The following is a 26,958-nucleotide window of genomic DNA, read 5'->3' as shown; positions in this document are numbered from 1 at the left end:
ACCCCCAGATCCAGTTTGGCTGGTAGCGACATTGCGAAATCTGGGATTGGCCATGATGAACATCAGACTTAGGCAGTATACGCTTTTGACCCCGTCGAGCAACTCTGTTCTATTAAAGACCTCACGTTTGATTGTAAAATCTTGAGTTACAAGCGCCTTTATGTTTTACATATGATGCAAGCGTGATGCTATATGAAAGGTGGTCTTTTTCATAGACAAGTAGGTTGACCTGATAGAGCCAAATATGCAGAGGGACGCGTTTGTGTAACCAAAGCAGGGGCAGGAGTTGAAAGGTCGTCCTATTGGTGGAGAATGCATGAAGAAGGATCCTTTCCCCTGTATGCCTATAGTAAGGTCCGCCTATGATAGCCCGTATGGCATTTTTCAAGTTGACTGTGGTATGGTTAATCGGCATCACTGCATCATTAAGTATCTTGTTTGAAAGTGCATGATGCGTGAGACATGAGATTGGTTTTCTTGTCTCGCAAGAAGGTCTCCCGTCCCAGGATGTTTATATACCTGGTAGTATGACAGCGGCTGTTGTTCAGTATATGACGTAAAATGACAAGTTTATTATACGCGAGGATGAGCGATGATGATGATGATGCATGTGGGGGTAAATGAATGGGCTCTGTGTAATCCAAGTGGGAGTTGCCTAGTGCATGTCAACGGCTCTCTGAGGAAGTTAAATTTAGGAACCAGCAGCTCCACCACTTGAGACAACGTTTCTCCCTCTTCTCCTTTGAAACCCATTCACGGCATCCCAGCAAGGTAACGTATTATAAAGAGTGGTCTTATTGGCTGTGAAAAGCAGTTGGTTTATTATGGCTATCGATATCGGTAGGCAGGGAGTGTGTGCAAGTACCGTATCCAAGGTGACATCGTTGTTCCTCTTGTTCGTTGTCATGCCACCCCACGCTTGGTGCATTAGGTACATTCAGAGCTCCAATCCAGCAGCAGATCTTGTTCCATTGATGTGTTAACTTGTGTAGATGGCAAGAGGCGATCGCAAAGACGCTTGTTCATTCGGCTCCACTACACTACACACGGTTCTCGGTTTCCAGCAACCCAACAACAGAGGTCTTCATGCATATGAAAAGGCAAGTTCAACGAAAATAGTTATTGTGTACATGTGCTAATAATGGATTGAATAGGTTTCGGTCAGCTAGTGCAACTTTGGGCGGTATCATCACGTTGGGTTCGACTTCCTCATTTGACATCATCGATGCACAATAACACGCTCTTCTTGTGATAAGCTAGCCGCTTACGCCTTGAGAATGACAAGACAGGTGTCGATCTTTCTTTGGAGAGGATGCACGAGAACAACTATGAGCCTGATCAACACAAAAGTGAGGAAGCTGGTTTATCATCCTCATGGCAGGGAACGTTTACGCTTATTATGTACTATGTTTATCGCTCAAGGCGTCATCGACTTTTTCATTCTGAATCGCACACCCTCGCATACAACGTTTTCGAGCACAGCAAGTCATTCGTGATAACAAATCGATGGCATTGTTGTTTGATAATAATGGATCTCGCCACATGGTCCTGATTTGGACATCCAATCGCATCAAGGCCCGTTGTTGTGAAGGCGTCCAACAATCTATCAGCTCATCACCATTTCCAACAAGCATTTTATCATCCATTGTGATCACAGAAATACCCACGCCCCTACCACGCACATATAAACAAAGATGTTGTCGCCCACACATCCCTTTCTTCCATCATATCGCTCTTTGATTGCTAATATCTCCAAAGCTCGAGTTGTTGTAAGTACCAAGATGGATCATTATCCTGTGAGTGACCGAGTTCTAATATCTGTGATGATGTTTAGCGTTATGCTTCTTTCAGGGCGAGGCCATTAGTGCTTGTACAAAGAGGAGATCAACAGAGCAAGAACCTGAGAACGAACGGTGCCGTCTTGTCTTATCATTGCTCGCTGTATCCTCGATGCAATGTACTACAAACCAGCGCCGCTATCGATTTTGGGGGTAAGTGCCCAGCGTTTAAGGCCTCAAGAGTTTAACTAACATTGATGGCATTTTTTATACTCGTCAAGTCGCACTCATAGGGTTGCCCAAATCACGCAGCACCCTCGAGACGTTGGATCTACATACGTTTTGCATTTCATCGTTTATGATTGATCTCGGTTAGGAAGCCCCAAGCTGCATTGGAACGGCGTGAGAGTCTCGACAACATTTGCAAAGAGAAGCCGATGTCAACCAGGGAACCGTATCAGAACCAGGAAGCCGTTCTTTCATCCCCATGCAGGCTCCAGTAGAAGTTGCCACCTGATTCAGCTTTGCACATTCGCAGTCTACAAAGCAAATCCGCACCAAATTTGATGCTTTGAGCACCTATGAACCATCACGTAAGTGTTTTTTGAATGAACCATTTTGCTGGCCCTTCACCATATTCACATATCGACTACATGGACAAGGGATGATGAATGATGGGAAGGTGGCGTCTTCAATCCTGGCCGAAATGGCTATACAAGTACTACGCAACGAACAGGATGCCACCTTGAAACGAAATGTTGTGTAGGGTATTGCCAAGGATGTCAAGAAGGAGGGCCACGTGAAGACGATAAAATCATCACAAACGAAGAGCTCAACAATCACGCCGAACATTTAGCAGCCATCCTTTCCCCGTACTTGACCAAGGGCAACAATAGTGTGGTTGGCCCGGCAATTCTAGATTGTTTAAAGACGTGTTGAATGATAATAAAGAGTTAGCGAGAAACAGCAAAAGTAAATGTGTTTTACGGTGTAGCGTCAGTTTGACCAACATACCCGTAATGATGAGAAGGGTGGAGCTTTTTATTTCACAAAACCAAGGTGGGATGATATCCGTATCTAGCTATTAGGGCAGACAGGCGGGATTCCCCTCACCAGCAAGACACCCTACTAGAATGAGCGTACCGCATGTTGTCACAATCGAGCCAAATCCAGTGACGACTCTTGAGTTCCTCGATGGCTCACTCTCTCTTATTCATTCACCCAAGGCCAATTTGTGCATAATGACTATTATTTACTTGGTAGACAAAAGAGGAAATGACTCTTAGAATAATGAAGTGTTCTTTGTTCTCAAATTGATTGATGTCATTTTCATTGTCCTCATAATGAGGCGGCACATTCATATTATGCTGCAGCAAGATCAAATGTATTATACACGGGGAAAAAGGAAAAAAGTCAAGACATGCAAAGGGTTTGTACAAATGATGATAAAGCAATGATGATGGAAGGGTGATATAGGGTAGTCGATGATTGTTGTTGTTGGTATCATATCAAGGATGGTGATGACGTTGTAAAAAAGCTTGACGTAGAGTAGCATTGATATCTTGGTATGCGTTTACAGGATCCACATCCATGTAATCCATCTCGATATCTGTAGATTGCTGCCACCAGCCTTCGTTCAACTCTGGATCGCCGTATCGGTTCACATGCACGGTATGCAGCAGTTGATTGATGTGGTCGTATTCAACATTTGTCTTTGTGGATATCGTAAAGGACTGTAACACAGGTGTGTCGATTGTTGTGGATGAAGGTGCCGATGACGATGATGATAAAGGCGTATTTACTGAAGGCGTTGGGCTTGGCAGGTGGGTAATGTCTGCACTGGAAGGTCTACATTGCCCAATGCAGCATGTTGTTAGATCACAGTTGCCAGTGCGATCGAGAGCAGTCTCTCTCCCTTTCCCTTTTGCACTCTTACGGTTCCATTTCGACTTTTGTTTTCTTCTCCTTTGGATATATGAAAGGTTCTTCTGTTCGAAAGCGTTTGAATCCTTGAGCAAGTGCCATTGTGTTGTTGATCAAGAGAGGGAGAAAAGTAGTCAGGGCAGGGCTGTGAGCCGGCGCATCAAATATAATTTCCTCCATTACGCAACACCATGTTGTACTACATTCCCGCTACATCACATTGACAGCTGCAGTGTCTTGTCTTTGTTGTTGATACATGAATAAAAACATGATTGATGGCATAATGAAATCATAAAACAAGGACCATTCATTCATACTTGCTTCTTGCAAATGATTTTTATAACCTACTCTACGCCATTTGTGCTGATGACCAAAAAGAGGGTTAATGCTGCATTTGGGATGATAAGTCATTGTCCATATAAGCATTTATATAGGGTACATAGGTCGCGCCTAATGGTTGTATTGTAGGCAGCTTTAACATCCTTATGATACAAGTTGGTGAAATGGATGGAGCTTTTATTGTCACCTTTGGTGTAATATGATTGTCTCTTCTTGCAATGCTTGTCACCGCAAAAGTTCTATACAGGTCCAGCACGAAAGATAGCATAGATCGTTGTTGTTAAACCAATGTCATCATTTGCTTGGGGAAAAAGAATGATACAACCGGGGAAACAGAATAGCCTTCTTTACATTTGAAGCAGCCAAACAACCAGCCTTTCGGGAATCATGCATTACCGCGCCGAGGTTCGAAAGCATCTGGTGTAACCTAATTGGAAGATAAAGCAAAAAACACGCTAGGATTTCACACACTCCACAACACTCAACCCATGCTCCGTCTCTTTCCTGCACGACGCGCCTTTTCCACTTGCACTCCAAGAAAAATGATCGTTAAACCTGTCCCTTGTCTTCAAGACAAGTAAGTTTATTCATTCGCTTACTAATGGCGTCTGATTCTCACTCGTCACTATTGTCATGTAGCTACTCTTACCTTTTGCTTGACGAAAAGACCCAACAAGGTGAGATTCACACCTCCTGGCATGCTTGACAAGACACTCATTTCGAAATACGATAGCTGCTGTGGTCGATCCTGTGGAGCCTAGCAAAGTGTTAGCAGCGTTGAAGGAATCGTATCCCCAATACAAGCTCACTGCGTAAGTACAGTAGTGGTATGGATGATGATGGATTGGAGTGGTGGTATTATGTGATGTCATGATGATCTCATTCTCATATCTACAAAAGCATCCTTACGACGCATCATCATTGGGATCATGCTGGTGGCAACAAAAAGTTACTCAAGGAGAAGCCTGACTTGACATGCTATGGAGGTTCAGAGAATGTGGAAGGAGCCAATCATATTGTACGCAACAAGGAGCCTATTGCCGTGGGTGATTTACAAGTGCTTCCACTCAAGACGCCTTGTCATACGATGGATCATGTTTGTTATTATGTGGATGACAATGGTCAACGTGCTGTGTTCACTGGTGATTGGTAAGCAGAAAGGATGGGACGGAGTAAGCGAGTACAAGGTTTCTAACAAGGGATGCAAAAGTGTTTTTTCTTCTGGTTGCGGTCGATTCTTTGAAGGCACAGCATCCGACATGTGGAATTCCCTTAGCACTGTTGCTGAACTTCCTGATGATACAAACATGTACTTTGGGCATGAATACACGATGGCCAATCTCAAGTTTGCTGAACATATCGAGCCCGACAATGAAGCTATTCGTCAAAAGAAACAATGGGCACAACATGTGGGTTGTACAACCCCATCCACCATCCGCAATGAAAAACTCACCAATCCTTTCATGCGTGTACAAGAACCCAGTGTTCAAGAACGTGTCCTCGGTGCCGGCAAGACTGCATCTGCAGAAGAGGTTCTTGGTATTGTTAGACAGATGAAGGATAACTTTAAATAAGAATTTTAAATATACAATCGTCGTATCCAAACATCATTCGATTGGTTTGTGTTGGGAATGGTTGCATATCCAAGAGGTAATTGGGAGCACTTTATGGTATGAGAGGGATGGGCACTATAATGAAGCGGGGATTTCTTTACCATAATGCCAAACGACGGGTTGCTCGAGGATGTAGTTATAGCTTTTCATGGTAGCAATCCTTGGATATGTAAATATAGAGATGTTGCAAAACATCTGTTCTGTCCTTAGAGATGAAGCAATTGCATGCTCTTGTATCAAGATTAATGCATGATACGAGTGATCGTGGCAGTAGTAACAATAACGTAGCTGCTATCACAAACCTATGTACTTTTTGCATACGCAGCAACTATTGAGAAATGTATGTAATGTAATGTTTATTGCCACAATCCGCAGTCAACCAACGTACAACGTTCTTAATTCAAACCTTGAGAATATGACATGATTCATGGGACACTAACTCGAGCTTAGCAATGATAGAGGGGGGTGTTTAATTTTGACTGCATATGTCCGCCGCTTGGTGTACCAAAAATGGAAAGCGGGAGTATAGGGTTGCCATGGCAACATCAGTAACCTTGTACCACGATCAATCAAATAGATTATTGTGGCGGTGCGCCTCATCTCTCAACCTTGGTATATAAAAGGACTGATCCAGTTTGCTTACTTTTCTTATTCCCCACTGCCTTTTTCTCTCTTTTGTTACTTGTGTGTATTGTATCATGGCTCGTACTCGTGGTATTCCCAAATCAGCTACTACTACTACCGACAAGCTCGTAAGTGATCATGGATCACACCACACAGCAAAAGGCGCATGTCAACTTAACCTTTATTATTATCAATAATAGCAAGCGACCCGAAGCTCGACACGTAGCAGTAAAGTGACCAAGACGAACAAGACTCGTAAAAGTACTGAAGAAATAGCTCGTGCTGCTATTGAAACCATTCGTGATTTTAAGAAAGTCAAGGTAAACGTTGTGCATGAGCCAGTGGTTTATTTTGTTCTCTTTGTTGATCCTTTCATTATTATCAGGGTAATACATACTACCTTGTCCAACGTGCTGGATCAAAAGCGCCTGTATGGGAAGCATCCTCCGAATCCCTCTTATCGGATCAAGCTTTGCAAGCCTTTCACGACCGTGTTCAAACAACATCAGGCTATGACATCAATGGCACCACCAGCTCTCGTCCATCACGCACTTCAAAGACGCGTGCCATGCTACGATTTCAACCCACTGCAGCAGCTGCTCCTGATGCCGACGACGACGACGACAGCGATTCCTCAATGGATGTTCGACAAGAACGAGGTACTGCCAAGAAGCGTGGCCGATCGACCAAAGCATCAGCACCCAATGCACCCAAGAAGTTACGTGGTATTGCAGCACGCAAGGCCCAAGCTGCTGAAGCGCGTGAGCAACGCATAAACGAACGTGCCAACTGGGATGACAAGGACGTTATCGATATGGATGAATCCAACTGTTGCTTACGATGCAAGACTCAGGTGTATCGTCAAGTTGTTCGACATGGCAGTGTGAGACAAATGAAGGCGTTGTTGGAAGACCTCACCAAGGTGCCTCACTGGAGCAAGGAGGATTGTCAACATTGGAGTGATCTCGTGTTGAATGAAGCACTTGTCAAGGGAAGAACGGATATGATTGATTTATTGGTCAAGGATGAGGAAAACAAGCGTGTCGAGGTGCCATCCAAGTACATGGCTTATGGAAGTACTACTGGTTATGTGAGTCGATACACTTTTGGTCATGCTGTCAGGTATATATTGGGTGGTTACACAGAGATCATACAATGATCTGATTCCATTGTTTCAAATAGCAAAGTGAATGAATCTCGTGGAAATCGTCAAGGCGATTCAGCTTTCTTCCGCTATATGCAAAGAAGTATTTTGGAGCTTGATATCAACCGTCTCAATGAATCCATGAACAACATTGCTCTTCTTGCTGGTGCTCAGAACCCAGACACTCCTGCCAGCGTCAGCAAGTTCATCACTCAATTCGGCTATGCTGCCTTTTGGGAAGGAAAGGGCTTTTACTTTACCGTTGCATCTGGTAATTGGGAGGTTGCAGGAAAGCTTATCGAAGATCCTCGTTATCGTACTGGTTTGAATCACCTTCATGTCAATGTTTTGAATGTAAGTATTATTTTATCACGTTGTTGTTGTAATTGGATCATCACTCACTCACTCATGGATGTTTGTGTAATCTAGTTCAAGGAGGACAAGGAGCTTGAATCTTATCGCCGCAATCAGATCTTGAAGAAAGCATATGAAGCCGCCAATATCACACCTGTTCAATGTGCAGCCATTCATCCCTCGAACAAGTTCCTCAAGGAGCTCTTTGAACAATTGACACCAGCTGAGACTGCCGAATTGGATGAATACGGCCGAACTATTGCTCACTTTGCAGCAGCCAGCCAAACACCCGATTGCCTTCAGTATTTGATCGACAAGGAGTTTTCGGTTATTACAGCTGACAAGTTTCGTATTACGCCTTTGATTCAAGCTGCTCGATTTGGAAGACATCACAACATTCGACCTTTGATCACGTGCATGAGCAAGGGTGAATATCCTGCCACCGAGTTTGCCGATCAAACCATGATTCGTCAAAAATGGCGTGCACTCCACTATGCTGCTTATTTCGGTCATCCAGACACATGCCGTGCATTGATTGATGCTGGTGCTACTGTGGATGCTATGGAGAGCTCGTTGCGTACCACGCCTCTTGGATTTGCAGCACAACGGGGTCATTTGGAATGTGTCAAAGTATTGATTGAATATGGCAAGGCGGATCCTGAATTTGCTGACAAGTTTGGACGTACTCCATTACATGTGGCAAGCATCAATGGTCATTACGATGTCGCCAAATATCTCGTGTGCAATGTGGGTGTGGATGCGAATACGGGTGACACATCGGAGAATCGTCCAGCCCATTATGCAGCTGGCTTTGGTTATCTCAAGCTACTACGTCTTTTGATCGAGGGTGGTGGTGCTGATCCAGCAGCAAGCAATGTTTGGCGTACAACTCCATGCTCAGTTGCCAACCTCAAGGGTCACGTTGCTATTGTGGAACACTTGCTCACGGCTTATTCTATCGACGTCAACTTTAAGGATCAAGATGGCAAGACACTTTTGCACTGCTGTGCTGTTGAATCCATCACTCAAAAACTGGATATCGAACAAATCAAGCTCAAAGCACGTCTTTTGATTTCTAAACGTGCCAACCCCAATTTGAAGACCATTGAAGGTAAGCATCATAGTGGTGTCATTTACAATATGTACATCATGATTAACATCCATCATCCTAGGTGATACTGTATTGCATTCCTTGGCCCAATCTGCCTATTTTATTCAGCAATATCCTTCAGGATGGGTGCTTGAGGATGATACTTATGCAAAGCCTCTCACTTTGGACCATCAGGATGGTATTGAGTGTCAGCGATTCCTTGCAACTATGGCCATTACTGCAGGTGCCGATCTTGAGTCACTCAACCAGAATGGAGAGACGCCTTTGGCAACGGCTATGCGACATGGCAACACATATATCATGGAAGAGCTTGTACGCAATGGTGCCAACTATTGGGATATCAAGGATTGTAACGGCAACACCTTTTTCCATCATCTTTTGAGATTGGCTGCTGAACTTGACACCTTGCCTGCACGACGCCCTATGGACATTACCGCAAATAAACGCCGTGCCAAGACTATCGAGAATATTTTGGAAGCAATTGATAACGATGGAGCAAAGGAGGTCCAGGTAAACAAGCGAGATCTTTATATCATTTTGGATATTGACATTTTTATTTTCGTATAGATTGATGCTACAAACGACGAGGGATACCCTGCTATGATCTATGGTGTCATGCATGCTATCGACCAACAGCGTGCACGTGTCAAGGAAGAAAAGGCTCGTATCAAGAGAATTTACCATACAGCTTCGTCCAATTACTCCAAGGCTACTGCTTCCAACGACGATACATCCATGATCCGTGAAGACGCCGTTTTTGAATTCCGCTTCGATCATTTCGTAAGTGGGGAGATGGATTATGCATGAATGTTGTCAAAACTCACATATGACTTGTAGATGGCTGCTGCTGAAGAAATAATCCAACGCCATCGACCCAACATGAAAGCCTCCGTACAGCTTCCAAAGGATTTCTTCAAAAAGAATCCAAATCGTCCAAAGTCCGAATACCCTGAGAAAACAGGATGGAGTGCTCTTCATTTTGGTAAGTTAAGCATATCATTGTGTGCACAGCAAAGTATTGACGACATTGGGTTATGATAGCATCCTTGACTCAAGATTCGAACTTGTTGAACTTTTTGATGCGACATGGCTGTGACCCCAACCAAATCGTCGAAGGTGATGGCAATGCTGCCACTGGAACTGCTATGCTGCGTGGCTACTTTATCAAGACTTTCCGCTCGAATGAATACCTTCCATCCAGCGAATTGCACTATATTGAGCATGCCGAGAAGCTTTTCAACATTATCAAGCCTGACTTTAAGATGTTGCTTCCCAATGCTGTCAAGCAGTATCTCCACTTTGGTGCCAATCCATGTGTTGGGAACAAGGATGGGTTCTCTCCTTTGATGAAAGCTGCTGAGCTGCTCGATAAGCACATCCTTCAAGATATGTGTAACGCAATCACGTTGTCCAACTTTAGCAACATTGACGCTTGCTGTGAAACCACCAATCGCAACGCTCTGATGTATGCAATCGATGCTTTGGAGAATAAGCGCCATGATGCCAACATTGATGTTTCCTCTGTCACCCATTTGGTCTCAGCCGGTGCCAACCCCAATATGCAATATCCAGATGATCATGCAGATACAATCTTTATGAAGGCACTTCGATTGGGTATTCCATCGCTTGTGGATACGATTCTCGTGCATACAAAGCATCCCATTTGCCACAGCACCATGAACAACAGTAAGTAGTAGTGCGATGGATCCTTTAAATAGGAGGGAGATGACTGATGATCGATTCTTTATAGTGCATGAAACATCTTCGATTATCGCTAGCAAGCAAAACAACCGTGCCATTGCCGATTTATACTTCCAATCTATGGCCACCGCTTATGCCGCAGCTCCCTTTGATACCAATGGATTTGATCGTCAGGGCAACAATGCACTTACCGTTGCAGCCAAAGCAAACAATGAATACGCCGTCTCTATTCTTCTCAAGTGCAATGCGGATCCCAACAAGGTGGCTGACAACATTCATGAGTCACCCTTGTCTCAAGCGGTTGCCTGTGGCTTTATCAATGTTGCAAAGATCTTGCTTGACTCGGGTGCGGATGTGAATTGGAAGGACAAGGACAACATGACACCATTACACAAGGCTGTGTTGGCAGAAAAGTATCCATTGGTGAAGCTATTGTTGGAAAATGGTGCTGATATCCATGCCGTCAACAAGCAACAACGTACGGCTCTTCACTTGGCTGTGCAGCAAACCAAGACTATGACCAATGCCTCCCTTCGTATTGAACGCGTCTTGCTTGATGCTGGAGCTGATATCAATGCAACTGATATTCTTGGTAAGTGTATACATCATCGTGTGGATAAAATGACTTATACATTGGGTGTTAGGTCGCACGGCTCTACACATTGCCTTTACGAATATGGATGTCATCCCGCATATGCAATTCTTGGAACCAGTGGCTAAAAAGACAAAGGAGCTTCTCAAGGAACGCAACGCACAAGCTCAAGTGGAAAGAGAATCGGAGCGTCTCGTCACCACCTATGGCCACCCTAATGCTGCAGGTACCAATGCATGGATTCGACAAGCCGTCATCAAGTATCATGAGGAGAAGAAGAGAGCAAACGAGGAAAACAGCAACGACAAGGAAAACATTGCGCCATCATCATCAGAGGAGCTTGAGGCCTTGCAAAAGTATGCTCTCATGCAATGGGAGCTTGATGTGGCTGTACCTACCAAGGCCGATCCAATCGACATTATCCGATTCTTGTGCAATTATCGCGGCAGCAGTGCACAGCTTGATATTTGCGATGAGTTTGGACGCACTGCTTTGCATTATGCAGCCATGGTGGGCGCCTTTTCAAGCACATCCATCATGCTTCAACATGGTGCCGATTTGAATGCCAAGGATTTGGACAGCAACACACCACTACAACTCGCTCTTCGATACAAGCATGTGGATTACTCGGTGATGCTATGCAATCAAGGTGCTACTGTTGGCAATGATATGACCATCCCTGGTGCAAAGCCCGTTTCCACTCTAAAGTACAGCCTTTCTCAAGACTTTATGAACATGGCGTATGTCATCCTGGAGCAAAATCCAAATACACTTGGTATGTTATAACAACCTTCTTCCATCAGTGACAAAGATGACTTATCATCCTTCTTTATAGAATCCTTGCGTGATGCTCTTAGAACCGGCAAATTCCATGTGGCGGACATTTTGATGAGCACAGCTGAAGTAGCTTCGCTCTCTGGTACTATTCAAGATGGACAAAACATGTGGCATATTATCGCTGATTTCACTCCCTTTAACGAGTAAGTATGATATGTGATGTTGGGTATTGAACACACACTCTAATTGAATGATGCATAGGGAAATTTGGAACGAGTATTTGCCTGATTTCCTCACTCGAATCTCCCAGCTGAATATTACCTTGGGCCCTGATTCACATGGACGCACACCAGCTCATTACGCTGCCAAGAATGGACAAACTGCGTTGCTCAAACATCTGTTGCAGCTCAATGTTACAATCAATTCGGTGGATAACGATGGCCTTTCAGAGCTGTGGTATGCCGTATCATCCGATAGCGTGGAATGTGTGCAGGTACTTACAATGATCAGCGAGTGAATGGGAGTATACTTACTTACACAACCCTATTCAATAGACATTATTGCATGCCGGTGCCAATGTTACGCTTGGAACTAGCACACAACAACACAAATCGATCGTATGGACAGCCACTAGCCAAAGCAATGCAGCCATGCTTCACCTCTTGCTCAATGCCGGTGCACCCACCGATCAAGATAGTCAATATGGTCGATCCAATGCCATCATGAAAGCTTGTATTGACAAGAATGAAGGCATGCTCAAGGTAAGCTTTTAAATATGAACGTATGAATTTTATTTATTGACATGTTCCTTTAGCTCTTGTTGGATGCTGGCGCAAATCCAGATACACCATCGACCTATATTTTGAACGCTGCTACCAAAAAGACAACCACCATTGCCCCTGTGTTCATTGCCACTGGTTCACTCTTCAAGGTAAGGAAATCAAAGTGCGTATACTCGATTGTATACTAATGGCAAATATGCAGCTTATGATCGAGAGAGGTGCAAATGCAAATGTAGTGAGCCCGAATGTCAAGCCTTTCAAGGGCAAATCTTGTTTCATGCATCGCTACGGAAATGATGAGGAACTTGATGTAAGTTATAATTGGGAAAGATCCAGGATAATCCATATATGCTTATTGTGATTTTGCATAGCTCATGATTCGTCACAATGTGAACGTCAACCTCACAGACGACCACTCGCCCAGAAGCATCTTTTACCACTTTTTCTTTGGTAATAAGAGCCAGGTATGTGTGCTTAGCAGGATGATGATGGATCATGGATGACAGCTAACAACTTGTTGATAGGGAACGATTTGCACAAAGATACTCAAGCATTCGAAACCCGAGGTGAATGATATCGATCCAATCACTGGAATGACGCCATTGGAACATGCAATCCGAAAACATGATGCTATCAAAGTCGAGGTAAGGTTTCTTTGTTACCAAAGAAGACGAGGACGTTAATTTACACTTTTTATCCAGCGTTTGATGGAATTGGGTGCCAATCCAAATGTTGTCAGCTGCTGGCAAAACCCTACAGCATCTGCTGTTGATCTTTTTGACGCTGAACCAGTGAACGCTATCTTCCACGCTGTTGCACAAAATCATCTTGTCATTTTGCAGACGATTTGCCGCTTGTCGAAGTATCCGATCAAGTGGACGGCCACTAATTCTCAAGGCCAAACGGTGGTCACATTTATTGCTGCAAGCCCTTACTCGCCTGAAAATATCGAGGTCCTCAAGTTTATTGATTCTGCTATCCCTGATCAAAATGACTGGATTGCTCTTGCAACAAAGAAGGATACTCATGGTAAGTTTAATGCTTATACGGATGATTTGTAACCATTTACTGATACCTTTTTTCACCCCTTAGGAATGACTGCAATGGACTATGCCAAGGCACGCAAGCGAAAAGAACTTTACCACATCTTGGTCGACCTTGAAGTTCCCAAGCCAAAGCAGCGCCGAATGATAGAGGATGATGGTGCTGATGCTATGGATATTGACCAACCCTTCATTGCATTACAATCGGTGGAAGAAGATGCAGATGCTGAACGTGCTATCCTGGATAAGGAGGCTGAACAACGTGCTACTCGTAAAAAGAACTCGGCCAAAGAAGACATTGATTATGATTCGGTGCATGAGATCGACTCCTATTCCAAGCTCGAAAAGGTGGGCCGATTGCTTTTGGATGATAACAAGGAACCCTATGACATTATGCTTCAAAAGGTGGATATCGGTGCTAGTTACTATGGTTGCAACATGTAAGTACGAAGAAGGATCGTTAGTACAATGACAAAAGCTGACATTTTACCATCAGGTTCTACAAGCTATCCATCATTTACAACACTGTGCTGGATGTTTATGTTTTATGGACACGTTGGGGATCATTTGGAGAAGAAGGCATGCACCAAAAGACACCCTTCCTTACCAAGGATGAAGCCGTTGCCGAGTTCAGATCCATTTTCCGCTCCAAGTCAGGCAATGTATGGGAAGACCATAAGCCTGAGTCCTTTGTGGCCAAGCCGGGACGTTTTGAATTGATCCGTGCCAAGCAAAAGAAGAAGTTGACCATCCTTGAGGACTTTAAGTTTATGGATTCTGCTGTGGCCTCTCAACTGCCCCAATCGATCTATGGCACCATGCGACTTTTCTGCAACTTTAAAGCATTACAAGATGGCTATCGCAATATCGACCTTGATATCCCTGCTGGACAAATCCCACAAAGCTCGATTGATACCGCCTACAGCATTATCGAAGAGGCTCGTACGGTGATGCAAAAGTACCAGGAAGCTGGATCGAGTGTCTTGACCAAGGAAAAGAATGCTGAGAGAAAGCGTAAGTAGCGAAAAATGGATCCATTGTTTGGCAAGGTACTAACTCTTTATTCAGAGCTTGCCCATCAGCTTGTCCAATTAAGCAACAAGTACTATCGCCTATTGCCACCGACCAACGAGAAGAAGGGAATCACGCCACTTCGCAACAAGCAAACCATTGATAAAGAAATGGCTCGTCTCAATACTATCAGCTACTTTACGTTCTCATCCAACGTCATTCTTGCCGCCAAGCGACGTGCCTCGGAAATCCATCCGCTTGATTATTGTTATCGTGCTCTCAATTGTCGACTGAACGAGATCGATGATACGTCGCTTGAATACAAGATGGTGAAAAAGTATATGCTCACCACAGCGGATCGCACCACATACGAGATTGCCAACTTGTTCTCGATCGACCGTGCGGGTGAAGCAGAGCGATTTGATTCGATATCCAACAAGAGCAATTGCAAGCTTTTATGGCATGGATCGCACACGCACAACTTTTTGGGTTTGTTGAAACAAGGTCTACGAACCAAGCCATCCTCTACTGTGGGAGGACATTCGGTAAGTGATGATGATCCTATGTGTATGTGTAATGCTTGATGATTAACATGCTTAATACACTATTCAGGGCTCCATGTTTGGCGATGGTATCTACTTTGCTGACACGTTTGCCAAGTCCGTAAACTATTCAAGCCGCGGTGCCTTTGAAATGAAACATCCCGGTTATTCACTCCTTTTGTTGTGCGAAGTGAACCTTGGTAATGAATGTGCTATGACGTACCACAACACGTATGAATTCGAGAGGGGCGATTACCAATCAGTCAAGGGTCTCGGCATCAATGGCCCTAATCCAGACAATATCGTGTATGACAAGAATGGCATAGCTATCAGTGTTGGACCCAATATCAAGTACGATTATTCATCAAGGGACTATTGGAACCGACCACAACTCAATCACAGCGAGTACATCGTCTATGATGAAGCACGTGTCAAGCTGCGCTATCTTGTTGTTGTGCGTGATACTGAATACTGCACATTGTGCCAAAGTCATACGGCGTCGACATGCAAGGAGCTCTCCAAACACAAGCTTGAGGATGACTTTACCTATCACACCATCACCGAGTACGAAGCCTGGTTGCTACGATTCCAGTTATCGCATGCCAACAAGAAGGTCAAGGACGTCTTTGATGATAAGCTCGACGAGTACATTCGCACACGCCAATATGGTAAGTAGCACATGCCACCGTTTGAATCATTTATCATTGTATATTGATGATGGACGTTGTAGAGAAATACTGGTTACCAGTTGAACCCTTGACACGTGACAGCAGAGTGTGCAAATCATGCGTCAACAAGATGGCCACCACTATCCTTGTGCAGGAGATGTTTTCAAAACTTCCAAGTATGTATCAAATAGCTTTTTGACATTAGTAGTGGTAGCAGCCTTTTATTCATGCGTTGTTCTCTTATAGATGCTGTGCAAAATCGACCTGTATGCAAGTTTGGTATCGACTGCAAGATGAGCGGTTTACAACATGCCAAACGTTTCCAACATTGGTTCCATCCCAACAGCACCAAAGAGGAGGAGGAAAAGGAATCCGCTGATGAAGACGAAGATTATGTTGAGAGCGACCACGATACGTCGATGGATGAAGATGAAGATGAGAGCATGGACGAAAGCGATTGAACATGATTTACACAACTTGTTTATTATATGCCTCCACTCATTTCTTTGTTTTTCTATGATCAATTTAATAAAAAAAAGTCTATTGTCTTATGCCAACTATCTTGAGATGACAACCATGCGATGGATCAGGATTCGTAGTGTCCAAATGAGTTGGTGGCGGAGTGACAGCAAATGTCAAAAATAGGATAAAAGTGCTCTGAGCGCCCGTCTCTTCCTGCTACCACTCAACTCTTCAATTATGTCAACACAGTTTTATGAGCTCTATCGTCATAGCAGGTTAGGAATCAACTACGTGAGCACTTTATCAGCATACCGACCTATATCATAGCATTGGCATGGCGTTGACAGATTCGCTCGATGAGTTGATTCAAAGCGGCCATATCAACCCCCAACTTGCATTACGTGTGCTAGCGACATTTGACAAGAGTATTTCAGAAGCACTTGCTCAACATGTTCGTAACAAGGCCAACGTCAAGGTATGTTTATTTAAAAGGAAGAAGGTATTGGATCGCTGACGAGATTGATCTTGTTGTGTATGTGTGTGTGTGTAATAGGGTCATCTGCACACCTATCGATTCTGCGACGATGTATGGACGTTCATTGTGGAGAACCCCAACTTCAAGTTTGAACAAGAGTCAGTTACTGCTGAAAAGGTCAAGATTGTCGCATGTAACGCCAAACGTCCTGGTGAACAGTAGACGCACTCAACTATCAACGTCAATGATGCACCACCACCACCACACACATACACATACGCACACAACCATTCACACGCTGCCACCATCACCACCATTCACCCCATCACATATCAATCCAACCATCGTGTCCAGTTGTTGATACGTTACTTCACCTTTTTCGCCATCACCATCCTTGTGTTCAAATACTTAATTGACAGCATCATAGTCTCTCGGTACGATCTGTAGCACAATAAAACCTGCTCTGGTTCAGTCAAAAGGAGCATGTATATTGAAGTCATTTGATGGGAAGGAAAGAATGGTAGAGTTATTCACAGGGGAAATAGTGCTAGTTTTTCATGTTAAGCTTGCTTGGCATTGGCTACTACCCACTCCAATTAGATTAGCAGCTGCTTTTACGTATCTTGAATACAAATCCTATATAAACTTCCTCATCAATCACCTATTATTGGACCAGGTTGTCTTGTGGGAAAGGCGATAAATGAGAAAGATAATCATTGATTCAACAGCAACATGTAGCATACATCGATGATCATCATAGTAGCTTTGTTGCTGGTGGATATCATCTGCTGATTGGCTGACCTATTGGAATACTTGGGCTACCAATGATAATATGCAGCTATCACTCATGGATTGGAAGACGTTTACGGTTGACTTTTTACACTACGTTCGTATGAAAGCTCTTTTGTATGCAGCTATAACCAAGAGAAAGCATGTTGGGCTTAATTGATCTTGTCAAACTCGATCTCATATCTCCTTTGGAAGATATCGAAGCACATGCAGCCCATTGTATTCATTAAAAACCTCCACTTGCGCGATGGATAAAAAAGAATCCCTGCAGAGGCGTTCATTATATACTTTCCAAATGAAGTCGGCTAGCCTAATTTAGACCTCCGCTTGCATAAAGAAAGGCAGGACACATTTGCATTGACAACACTCGACTCTTTCTCCAAACAGGCACAGCTCTTCTTGCTTTTATTCACACATTGCTTTGTATGGAATCTGAAAATACCATTAACAACCTATACCACTCTGACAATAACACCTTGGATTCGGTAAGAGGCATGGCGCCATTGCAGATCCCGACGTCTTGCTGATCGCTTCAAGCGCGTCAATTAGGACGATCTTTACGAGGCGAATACACATCAGCCTACGCTTGCAGAGTAGGTTCCCCTCCAATATAGTAACAACCCCCAACTTACATATACCATTGTTTAGGCATCAAGCAGTGGATGGTTATCCTATGTCATCATCTTCTGTTGAAAAAAGCAATCAAAATCATTATACCAGCGACAGCAGCAGCGATGATCAAGCTATCCATGATGGTGATGATGTGAACGTTCAAGCACCACAAGGACCTGAGGGCAATACAATGTTCAGGAATTGGGACGATGATGATGAGGATGAGGAAGATGATCACCGGATCAACACAGGGTTAGCGTCTATCGTAGTGAATGTCACCGGCACCAATGGAACAGTCAATGTGCACGCAAGCCATGCCGACTTTATTGTTCTCAATATCGATACCAATCGTGGTACAATCTACGTGGATGCGAGGGACACAAGCATTGTTATCGTGAACATTGTCAACAATTACGGCATTGTGAGAACGATTACAGCTGATGCAAGTATCATTCGATTGAACATCAACAACACCCACGATGGAATAGTCGTCTGCACAAGAGATTAAATAAGAGTAGTAGTAACAAAGCATAGCATATAGCATATCAATAAAGACAAATTATAGCAAATGATACATGATTTTATTGGTAAAGAGACGTCTACAAGGTTGTCCATCCACCGACATCATAGGTTGCTTCAATTTGGCGAGCAACGTAAGCAGGGATGCCATGTTGTAGCCATAATCGTCGGGTATCTGCATAACGCTGAGTATTAAGGTAATGGGGCCGTCCTCGTCGTAGTCCTTGATCAATCTCGCCATGAGCATCCAGGTAAGGTGGCTGCATAAACCATCCATTTTCATTGTGTAACACGAGCAACGAACATCGCTTGATCAAAAGGTAAATACCAATCTCACCACCGCACCTATCAAAAGTCGTATGTATGATGAGTAAAGGGCAAGTTGGGGAATATGATAAAGAATACTACTTACTCAAGCATATGTAAATTACATTCGCCTTCCTCTCCTTCAGAGCAACAGAATGATTGAGAACATACAAATGCACCACATAATAAGCATACGGCAGGATCAGTAGGCACCGTTTCACAACGAGGACATGTTTTACGTGTGCTTTCATCCATAAGCACATCAAGTCGTGATGGTAAACTGATAAGCTGGAATGGCGTAGGAAGATCGAGAATCACACGCACATTATTGTCAATGCCCATGTTGTTGTCTTGGGATACAATATCATCATCCTCTTGCATGCTGCTACGCCTCTCATTTTCCTTGACAAGTTGACTGCACCATCCACGTACCAGTTGTTCTGTATCAGGATGTCGAATCAATGTGGCTAGTTTTGGTAGTCGCAATATGCCAAGTAATCGATCGAATTCATTGTCTGAAGATTGTGGTTGTTGTTGTTGTTGTTGTGATGAATCCAACAAAAGTCCAAATCGGGTTATCAGCAAGATAATGGTGCGTCTCAAATAAGGTAGCGTAAACATTTTGAGCATTCGACATAAACGATGTCTTTGTGAATGCGTATCCATGTTGATGCCCATTGCATTCGCCACCAGGGCCAATAATTCCTTTGCTGCTTCTTGATCATTGTTGTCTTGTTCATCATCATCCACCATAGCGTCATCAGACGATTCATCCAGCGCCGGTGATGGTTGTTGTAGTAATCCAACAGTGGTCTTTGTAAGCTCGGCTAGCAATAAGATACGCACAAAGGGATGGAAGTCTGTTTTGGCAACATGAACAAGATGCACCGATAGTTCAGTCAATACCATAAAAGGATCATCCATCAACAAGGGGAAATTATTGTAAAGTCGAGTATCAGGTGGCACCTCAGAAGCTTGTCGACTTGTGGTGATTGTATCCGATGCAAAGATTTGCAATAGTCGCTGCATAGCCAGCATGTGTACTTGCACCATGGAACGGCTATCGGGTCCAGGTCCGCTTGCAACACCACCACCACCACCTGTACCTGTACCTGTACCAGTAGCATCACCACCAGCGGCACCACCAGCATCATCCGTACCAGTACTAAAGAGTCGTGAACTGCTCAACAATTCCTCTTGCTCATTGCTGCACATAAGGCCTGTGTAGGACATGCTCGTGTCACAAAGGATGCGCAACAAGGTTTGTGCCTGCATAGGGATCTGGGTAAAGACCACGTGGCCATTGCTGTCATTGCCACGTGCCGCAATTTCCATGGCAGCAATGGTAAAGCCTAACATGCCCCACAAAGTATCCACATTGTTGACGCTGGCTGAAAGACTTCTCGCCGTTTCAGGACTACAAGATCCAAGAATGACTGAAAACACTTCTTGCAATCGTACATAGGCTGATTGAATTGCCGGGATCACACCAACAGCCGATTTGAATAGCATCTCAGTAGGACCAAGGCGATTACGTCGTTGATGTTGCTGCTCTACTCCCAACAAGGTAGACAAACCAGGGATCTTATCACCGCCACTACTCGTGCCACTTGCCGTATCGACTTGCATGCCTTTGAGAGAGGGTAGTCGAGGAGCAAAGAGCATATCCGCACCTGCACTCCATACACCAAACCCGATAGGTCGACTTGGATCAATAGCAGTTTGTAATCGCTCAGCAGCCATATGAAGCTCCGTTTGAAGAAAGCGGCTGTAAGCATCTTCATCAGCATTCGAAAGGACACCAGGATACGTTTCAATCTTCCCCTTCCAAATGATTGGCAATAGCATGTTGCCCAATGACTTGCAGAGTGGGCATGTGAATTCCTTGCGTAAACGATTTTCAGGATGGTTGCGTGTCAATTGAGCTGCATGGCGTGGATCAATGGATGCATTGTACGTTTCAAAACATTTGATGTGCATCAAGTGACCACATGTCGTCGCACACAGGCCGGATTTATCTTGCACAGCAGGGAAACTTCCACATTGATCGGATATTTGATGCATTGGCCACGTACAATCCAAATTGGGTCCCATTCGATCCATCTCGTCAAACATCGCCCGGTTGCTCATATCAGCCTCCCGCAGGATGTTGGATACTTGTACCAATCCAAGCATGCCATAAGGTAAGGATCGCTCATTGACATCTTCTTGACATACAATACAAGTGCCTGTTGGATACTCGCATACTTGTTGGTTGTCCATGGCAACTTCTTCTTCACCCGCTCCTTCCATTGCTGCTGCTGCTGCTGCTTCCTCCTCTTCCTCCTCATATAAATCCTCATTTTGTTCCATAAACGATAATTGAGCTTGCGCAAAGATTTCCATGATCCTCTTTTGTCGCTCACGTGCAGCCTTTTTCTTTCGCTCTTGTTCGGACATGTCGTGTTCCTCGTCATTGCCACCGGGTGTGGATTGCTTTTTCATTGCTTGATACGCCTGCATACGTTGTCGTGTAGTATCAGAACCATGCGTCATCATTTGTTCAAAGATCCAATCCAATCGTGCATGTGTCTCCTTAGCTTGTTCATCCGTGCGATATTGCATCAACATATCAAAAAGCGTTGATGAGCCATAGGTGAGCTCGGTGGCATAATTGCAAAATGTGGGACTCGAAACGGCCAACAGCAATAGATAGAGCACTTCATCAATGACGGTGTCGCTCTTGTGGGCCTCATCCATTTGTCGTACATTGGCAAGCGTAAAAGTGGCCATTTGCACAAGCACAGGTGTCTCGAGGAGTTGATACAAGCCTTGGAATGGGCCAGCGATTGGTTCTAATGGCTTAGGACGTACAAAGAACATGGCTTCATCCTTATCCGCATTGGCCTTTTTCCACCGTTCCTTTAGCACAAGTTCAGCTTCGCCTCGATTATTGCGACTGTAATGCCAAAAGTATGGATCAATGGCATCAAAGTATTCGTCCTTCAGCTCGTAGCGACCTGAATCATTCAAACTTGTAGGTGGTTTGAAATTGGCCACCTCGTTCAAGAGTTGATCGAATTCAGCTTGCTCGGATAATCGTTCGGGGATACGCTTGGTCAATTCAGAATACACCGATGACCCCAAGCATAAGTGATGAATGATTTCACGCCGAATCTTTTGTTGTAATGAGGCATGGGTAGGATTGCCGCGCTCTGATATGCACACAATCAACAAGTAAAGGATCTCTTCCACCATGAAAATCACTTGCGAATTGTCGTATTGCTTATGTGTCGTCTCGCCGGAGAACCAATCCAAAAGATCAAATCGATCCATCAACGTCGCTAGTACTTTGCTGGGGTTCATGGATACGAATGCAAACTGAAGCAGGAAAATATCACTGTCGTACGTCGTCTCACGTAATGAAATGTCACGATAATGATGCACCTATCCATTCAAATAAGTTCACTCTATCCTTGACCAAATACCACGTAATCATACCTGATTTCGGATATTGTATCCATTTCTCACCCATACACCAGCTCTGATTTGTGATGAGAATGCCAATGTACGTATAGGAAAGTCCAATACACGAGGTAATAAATCGTCATCTTGTGCAGCAAACATCTTGATGGCATTGAAAAAGCCTTCATTCCAACCAGCTTCAGCAACCAATGCTGTATCCAACCATGTCGCGGACTCAAGAATGCCTGCCAAAAGCCAATGCAATGGATGATGGAACGACACTGGATCAGAAGTAATATCATATTGAATAACATCGATATCACCAACATAGGGCAAGTTGACTTTATGCTGACGATATTCCTTCGTGGCTGGCACTTGCGGTAGCGGCAAACGCGTCTTGTCAATAGGTTCTGCGCCCCAATCATCGATCGCTTTGAGTACACGAGCCACAGCACGTACAAGGATTTGGGCTGTATGAACACGATCAGGTTGTGTAGCTGTAAACAAGGCATGGTAGCAATCCGAAAATGAACGACAGCACTTTGCAATTTGAAGAGTGACATTGAAAGCATTCACCCACACCTCCGATTCATATTCGACATGCGTATCCTTTTGACATGTTTGTGGATTCATAGCTTGGAATAATGAAATCAACTCGAGAAACTCGCGTAGGTAGACGGCATCATGAGCAATCACAGGCTTGAGTAACTCCACATGAAGGATGTAGCGTAGATCATGGAAAGCATTAAAATAACGTCTTGTACGGAATGCACGTGATTCGCAGCTCAATCGACGAGGCTGATCCTGTTGTTTGCTGATAGGTACATAGCATATCTCCTCCGTCATGAAGAATACTGATAATGTGTTGCAAATCAAGCCGAAAAAGTAATATTCGTTCACAAGTAAACTGCATACGGAAGGCACCGTCAATAGCTGTACCGAAAACAAGATAATGGCGTTTTCAGGCTCTCGATCTCGGAAAAGAAAAGCCTCTACAAGACGTGCATAGTTGCGTACCAATCGCTTGCCTATATATAGATCGAGGTTAGTTTAATGCAAAATCGAGACGTGCAAGATGCAACATACCAAAACGTTTCTTGTACACTGGATGAGATCCCAAAGTAAGGATATAGAATTCTCGCAATGATACTCGTAATTCCTTCCACACGCGTTGATCATAAAGCAAAAAGTAGTCAAGACGCTGCTTTTGTTCAAATTCACGCTGCACTGCAAATGCTAATCGTCGAGTCTCATTCATATCTCGAATATCTTGACGTGCCGGTAATCCCAAGGGTGCTGAAAATGATTGTTCCTCCACTTGAAAATGACGATGATCCTTGACCAGCCATGCAGGATTCCAATCAATGCTTGCAATGTCCTTTTCAGTCTGATAAAGAATCTTGCTATCGGTTTCCACAAGCATAGGCACCACAACATCGGATGGAATACGTTGTTCCTCATCTTCCTCTTGATCAGGTGCATCCATATCAACATCTTCCTCATCCATGGTAGTAGTAGCTGTTGTCTCAAATCCCATCATCATGGTTTCTTCATCTTCTTCATTCACTTCCTCCTCCTCATCCAATGGATCGTCACGTTGTTGTTGTTGTGGCTGTTGATCATCATGATACTCAAGATGCTCTTCCTCCTCGTCTTCTTCTTCTTCCTCTGATACCATTCGAAACGAAGGTGTTCCACCTGTCATGATGGCGATTTGCTTGGGTAGTTTCCAATTGGCACATAATTCCTCACAAATGATAGATCTTATCTGAGAACTCGAACCTTGATGATGATGATGTGTCGCTGCCGCCAACTCTCTAAGCCAGTCAACAAGTACGGTGGTGACCTGTTCTCGGATGACATCACGTGCAGGTCGAATGGTGACCCCCAATCCAATGGCTGTAAAAGGTGCTGCCATGGTTCTCAATTCATCAAGATTGGTCGAAGTGCCAATGATCTCTCTTCCTTGTGTGTGAATCGTTTCGACAATGGTTCTTGCTTGATGAACATGACATCCAATCGCTCCCTCCACGGCATCACAAGCGTCCTTGAATGAATGCGTCTCATCGTTCCAAGCTACCAATACATAGAGTTGATCATCATCGATGCCATGATTCTCCTTATCCATATCCACATCGCCTTCCGGTCTTCGTTGTTTTGATTTGTAAAGTGGACGGCGTGCTGGCACTCCCATGCGACGAAAAATGGCACATTCGTTTTGGTTGGCTTGAACAATGTCGGCATTGGAAGCGGGGATTGAGATCTCCTCCGAAGCAAGTGCAAATGTCACCAGGATGAAATCCATCACAGTGATAATCGTTTGTCGTATGTGCTTAATAACAGAGCGTGGTAGCGTGGGTGATGATGATGATGATGTATTATTGTTGTTGTCGTTGTTGTTGGCAGGTGTAGTACCATGGACGCTGCATTCCAATGCTGTTTTCCATGCCTCTGGATCTCCACAATCACAACAACCACCTGATCCCGGGCTGATGGCTACCAATACATTATGGTTCTCGTGGTTGCTTGCATGAAAACATTTTGAACAAAGCACACAGGAATCATCCAATCGACAATCCCTATCATACATACACCACATATCAATATCCCTCTTGCATACATATGAATGCCTCACAATACTTTACCTACATCGATATACCGGTTCTCCTTTTCGGAACACGCGGCCACACCGTTGTAAAGGTCGTTGCTGTGTTGTTGTGGCTGTTGTTGCAGCATCGCCATCGAGACCACCAGCACTTTGCATATCCATTCGCTCCATGCCATCCTGATTGTGCGTACGAGAATGTCGGTGTAACATAAGGCGATCGATCGCATCGTGGAACGCAACGCGATCTTTGAAAAAGTACTGTTCCATGAGAGCATCCTGGTTCTTCCAAAGGGTCGTGTAGCATTTCTTGATGAGAGTACGTTTGGCAGCATCGTTGAAAGAGTAATGAAAGAGAAATGGAGTTTGCCAGAGAAAAGTGGCGAGATCCATCCCAGGGAAACTCCCAAGGGAATTCTGTGGATCAGGTGTTGGAGTGCGTTTGGGTGCCTGCTCGTGGTGGTGGTGGTGGTGTTGGAGTTGATGGTCGTCTAAACTACTCAAGCGTCGCTTGGAAGAGAGTAAAGAGGATCTACCAGTGCTGCTATTATTGCTGCTGCTGCTAGTTGTCATATAGAAAGAGAGTAAGAGACGACGACCAAGACGACGTGGAATAAGTGCGGAGCCTACTATATACATGTGGTTTCTAGGTCACACGAAACACTCACACACATACACACTCATACCTCTACACACATACACACGCACACCATGATGGTTGACATATGGATGGTGGTGATGGTTGTCATTGATCATCTTTCTTTCCTATTGCTAATGATCATGATTCCATTATTAAACCTATTCGGTTCTATTTACATGTTATAGTAGTAGTGGGGAAAAAAGGGGGTGTTGGAGTAAGATCTGCATACACGCACCCAGCTGGGTGGGGGGGAGGAGGCGTTGAAAGCAACATGCATGTATGTGTATAATGATGATGCATGGGTTTTGGCTTGGGCCATTCGGGTCCCCTGTTCTCTTTTATTTGCTTGTTTTCCTTCTTTTATCTTCTTTCACTTTTTTTCTCTCTTTCCCTCCCCCTACTCTTCTATATACATACAATGGGTATTCCTGAAGGTGATGCTGCAAAGGGTGCTAAACTCTTCAAGACACGCTGTGCGCAATGCCATACCTTAGAAAAGGTAAGTTGATCTAACGTTTACCTATCAATGAATGGATCGATCCATATTCACTCATCGTTTTGATCTCTAGGGTGGTCCTAACAAAGTGGGTCCCAACCTCCATGGCATCATGGGTCGTCAATCAGGTCAAGTTGAAGGCTTTTCTTATACCGAAGCCAACAAGAAGAAGGGCGTCATTTGGGAGGAACAAACTCTTTTTGATGTAAGTAACATGGGGATTATTATTATCATCATCCATCTAACATATGGCCACCATAGTATTTGGAGAATCCTAAAAAGTACATCCCGGGTACCAAGATGGCGTTCGCTGGTTTCAAGAAACCCCAAGATCGTGCTGATGTGATTGCACACTTGAAGGAGGCCACCCAATAGATTCTCTCTCTCTCTCTCTCTTTACCTCGTTCTCTCTCAAGAGATAGTACGCGCACAAATAAATCATTGTATTAGGACATGTTATGAGAAGTGATAGTGTGATAACAAAAAACATGCATTGTTGTCTGGTGTATATGAATGATGATACGTTTGTATATAATCTATATACGAAGGGGGAAGAAGGAGAAAAGGAAGAAAGAAGAAGAAAGGGAAGGAGAATATTTTTGTGTGTG

General features: G+C 44.1%; 7 protein-coding genes across 7 annotated transcripts; 5 read left to right on the top strand and 2 right to left on the bottom strand.

Annotated features, from left to right (window-relative positions):
- Positions 1-3,286: 3,286 nt before the first annotated feature.
- On the bottom strand, positions 3,287-3,803 carry O0I10_008322 (uncharacterized protein; the record flags this gene model as incomplete). Its single annotated transcript, XM_058488326.1, has 2 exons — positions 3,287-3,626; positions 3,715-3,803. The coding sequence occupies 2 exons, from the start codon at positions 3,801-3,803 to the stop codon at positions 3,287-3,289; spliced, it is 429 nt and encodes a 142-aa protein (XP_058341011.1).
- A 725-nt stretch (positions 3,804-4,528) lies between these two features.
- O0I10_008321 (hydroxyacylglutathione hydrolase) lies at positions 4,529-5,614 on the top strand (the record flags this gene model as incomplete). Its single annotated transcript, XM_058488325.1, has 5 exons — positions 4,529-4,617; positions 4,680-4,717; positions 4,774-4,852; positions 4,941-5,189; positions 5,251-5,614. 5 exons carry the CDS (start codon positions 4,529-4,531, stop codon positions 5,612-5,614), a joined length of 819 nt encoding a protein of 272 aa, XP_058341010.1.
- A 737-nt stretch (positions 5,615-6,351) lies between these two features.
- On the top strand, positions 6,352-16,463 carry O0I10_008320 (uncharacterized protein; the record flags this gene model as incomplete). Its single annotated transcript, XM_058488324.1, has 25 exons — positions 6,352-6,405; positions 6,478-6,597; positions 6,663-7,399; positions 7,460-7,775; positions 7,851-8,886; positions 8,948-9,396; positions 9,454-9,666; positions 9,724-9,868; positions 9,928-10,572; positions 10,637-11,179; positions 11,232-11,954; positions 12,015-12,159; positions 12,218-12,449; positions 12,511-12,717; positions 12,771-12,887; positions 12,941-13,048; positions 13,110-13,202; positions 13,263-13,382; positions 13,440-13,767; positions 13,831-14,221; positions 14,278-14,795; positions 14,850-15,337; positions 15,405-16,002; positions 16,065-16,178; positions 16,249-16,463. The coding sequence occupies 25 exons, from the start codon at positions 6,352-6,354 to the stop codon at positions 16,461-16,463; spliced, it is 8,655 nt and encodes a 2,884-aa protein (XP_058341009.1).
- Positions 16,464-16,701: 238 nt separating this feature from the next.
- Positions 16,702-17,161, top strand: O0I10_008319 (uncharacterized protein; the record flags this gene model as incomplete). The annotated part of the gene is made up of 3 exons (XM_058488323.1): positions 16,702-16,739; positions 16,792-16,939; positions 17,018-17,161. 3 exons carry the CDS (start codon positions 16,702-16,704, stop codon positions 17,159-17,161), a joined length of 330 nt encoding a protein of 109 aa, XP_058341008.1.
- A 992-nt stretch (positions 17,162-18,153) lies between these two features.
- Positions 18,154-18,848, top strand: O0I10_008318 (uncharacterized protein; the record flags this gene model as incomplete). The annotated part of the gene is made up of 3 exons (XM_058488322.1): positions 18,154-18,213; positions 18,278-18,321; positions 18,377-18,848. 3 exons carry the CDS (start codon positions 18,154-18,156, stop codon positions 18,846-18,848), a joined length of 576 nt encoding a protein of 191 aa, XP_058341007.1.
- Positions 18,849-18,939: 91 nt separating this feature from the next.
- On the bottom strand, positions 18,940-25,787 carry O0I10_008317 (uncharacterized protein; the record flags this gene model as incomplete). The annotated part of the gene is made up of 5 exons (XM_058488321.1): positions 18,940-19,204; positions 19,272-22,591; positions 22,646-23,637; positions 23,696-25,188; positions 25,255-25,787. The coding sequence occupies 5 exons, from the start codon at positions 25,785-25,787 to the stop codon at positions 18,940-18,942; spliced, it is 6,603 nt and encodes a 2,200-aa protein (XP_058341006.1).
- A 485-nt stretch (positions 25,788-26,272) lies between these two features.
- On the top strand, positions 26,273-26,725 carry O0I10_008316 (cytochrome c; the record flags this gene model as incomplete). Its single annotated transcript, XM_058488320.1, has 3 exons — positions 26,273-26,353; positions 26,424-26,555; positions 26,612-26,725. 3 exons carry the CDS (start codon positions 26,273-26,275, stop codon positions 26,723-26,725), a joined length of 327 nt encoding a protein of 108 aa, XP_058341005.1.
- Positions 26,726-26,958: the final 233 nt, after the last annotated feature.

This window comes from Lichtheimia ornata (genome assembly GCF_029851405.1).
Source record: "Lichtheimia ornata isolate CBS 291.66 chromosome Unknown scaffold00043, whole genome shotgun sequence".
Lineage (NCBI taxonomy): Eukaryota > Fungi > Mucoromycota > Mucoromycetes > Mucorales > Lichtheimiaceae > Lichtheimia > Lichtheimia ornata.
This window is presented reverse-complemented; position numbering and strand designations above follow the sequence as displayed.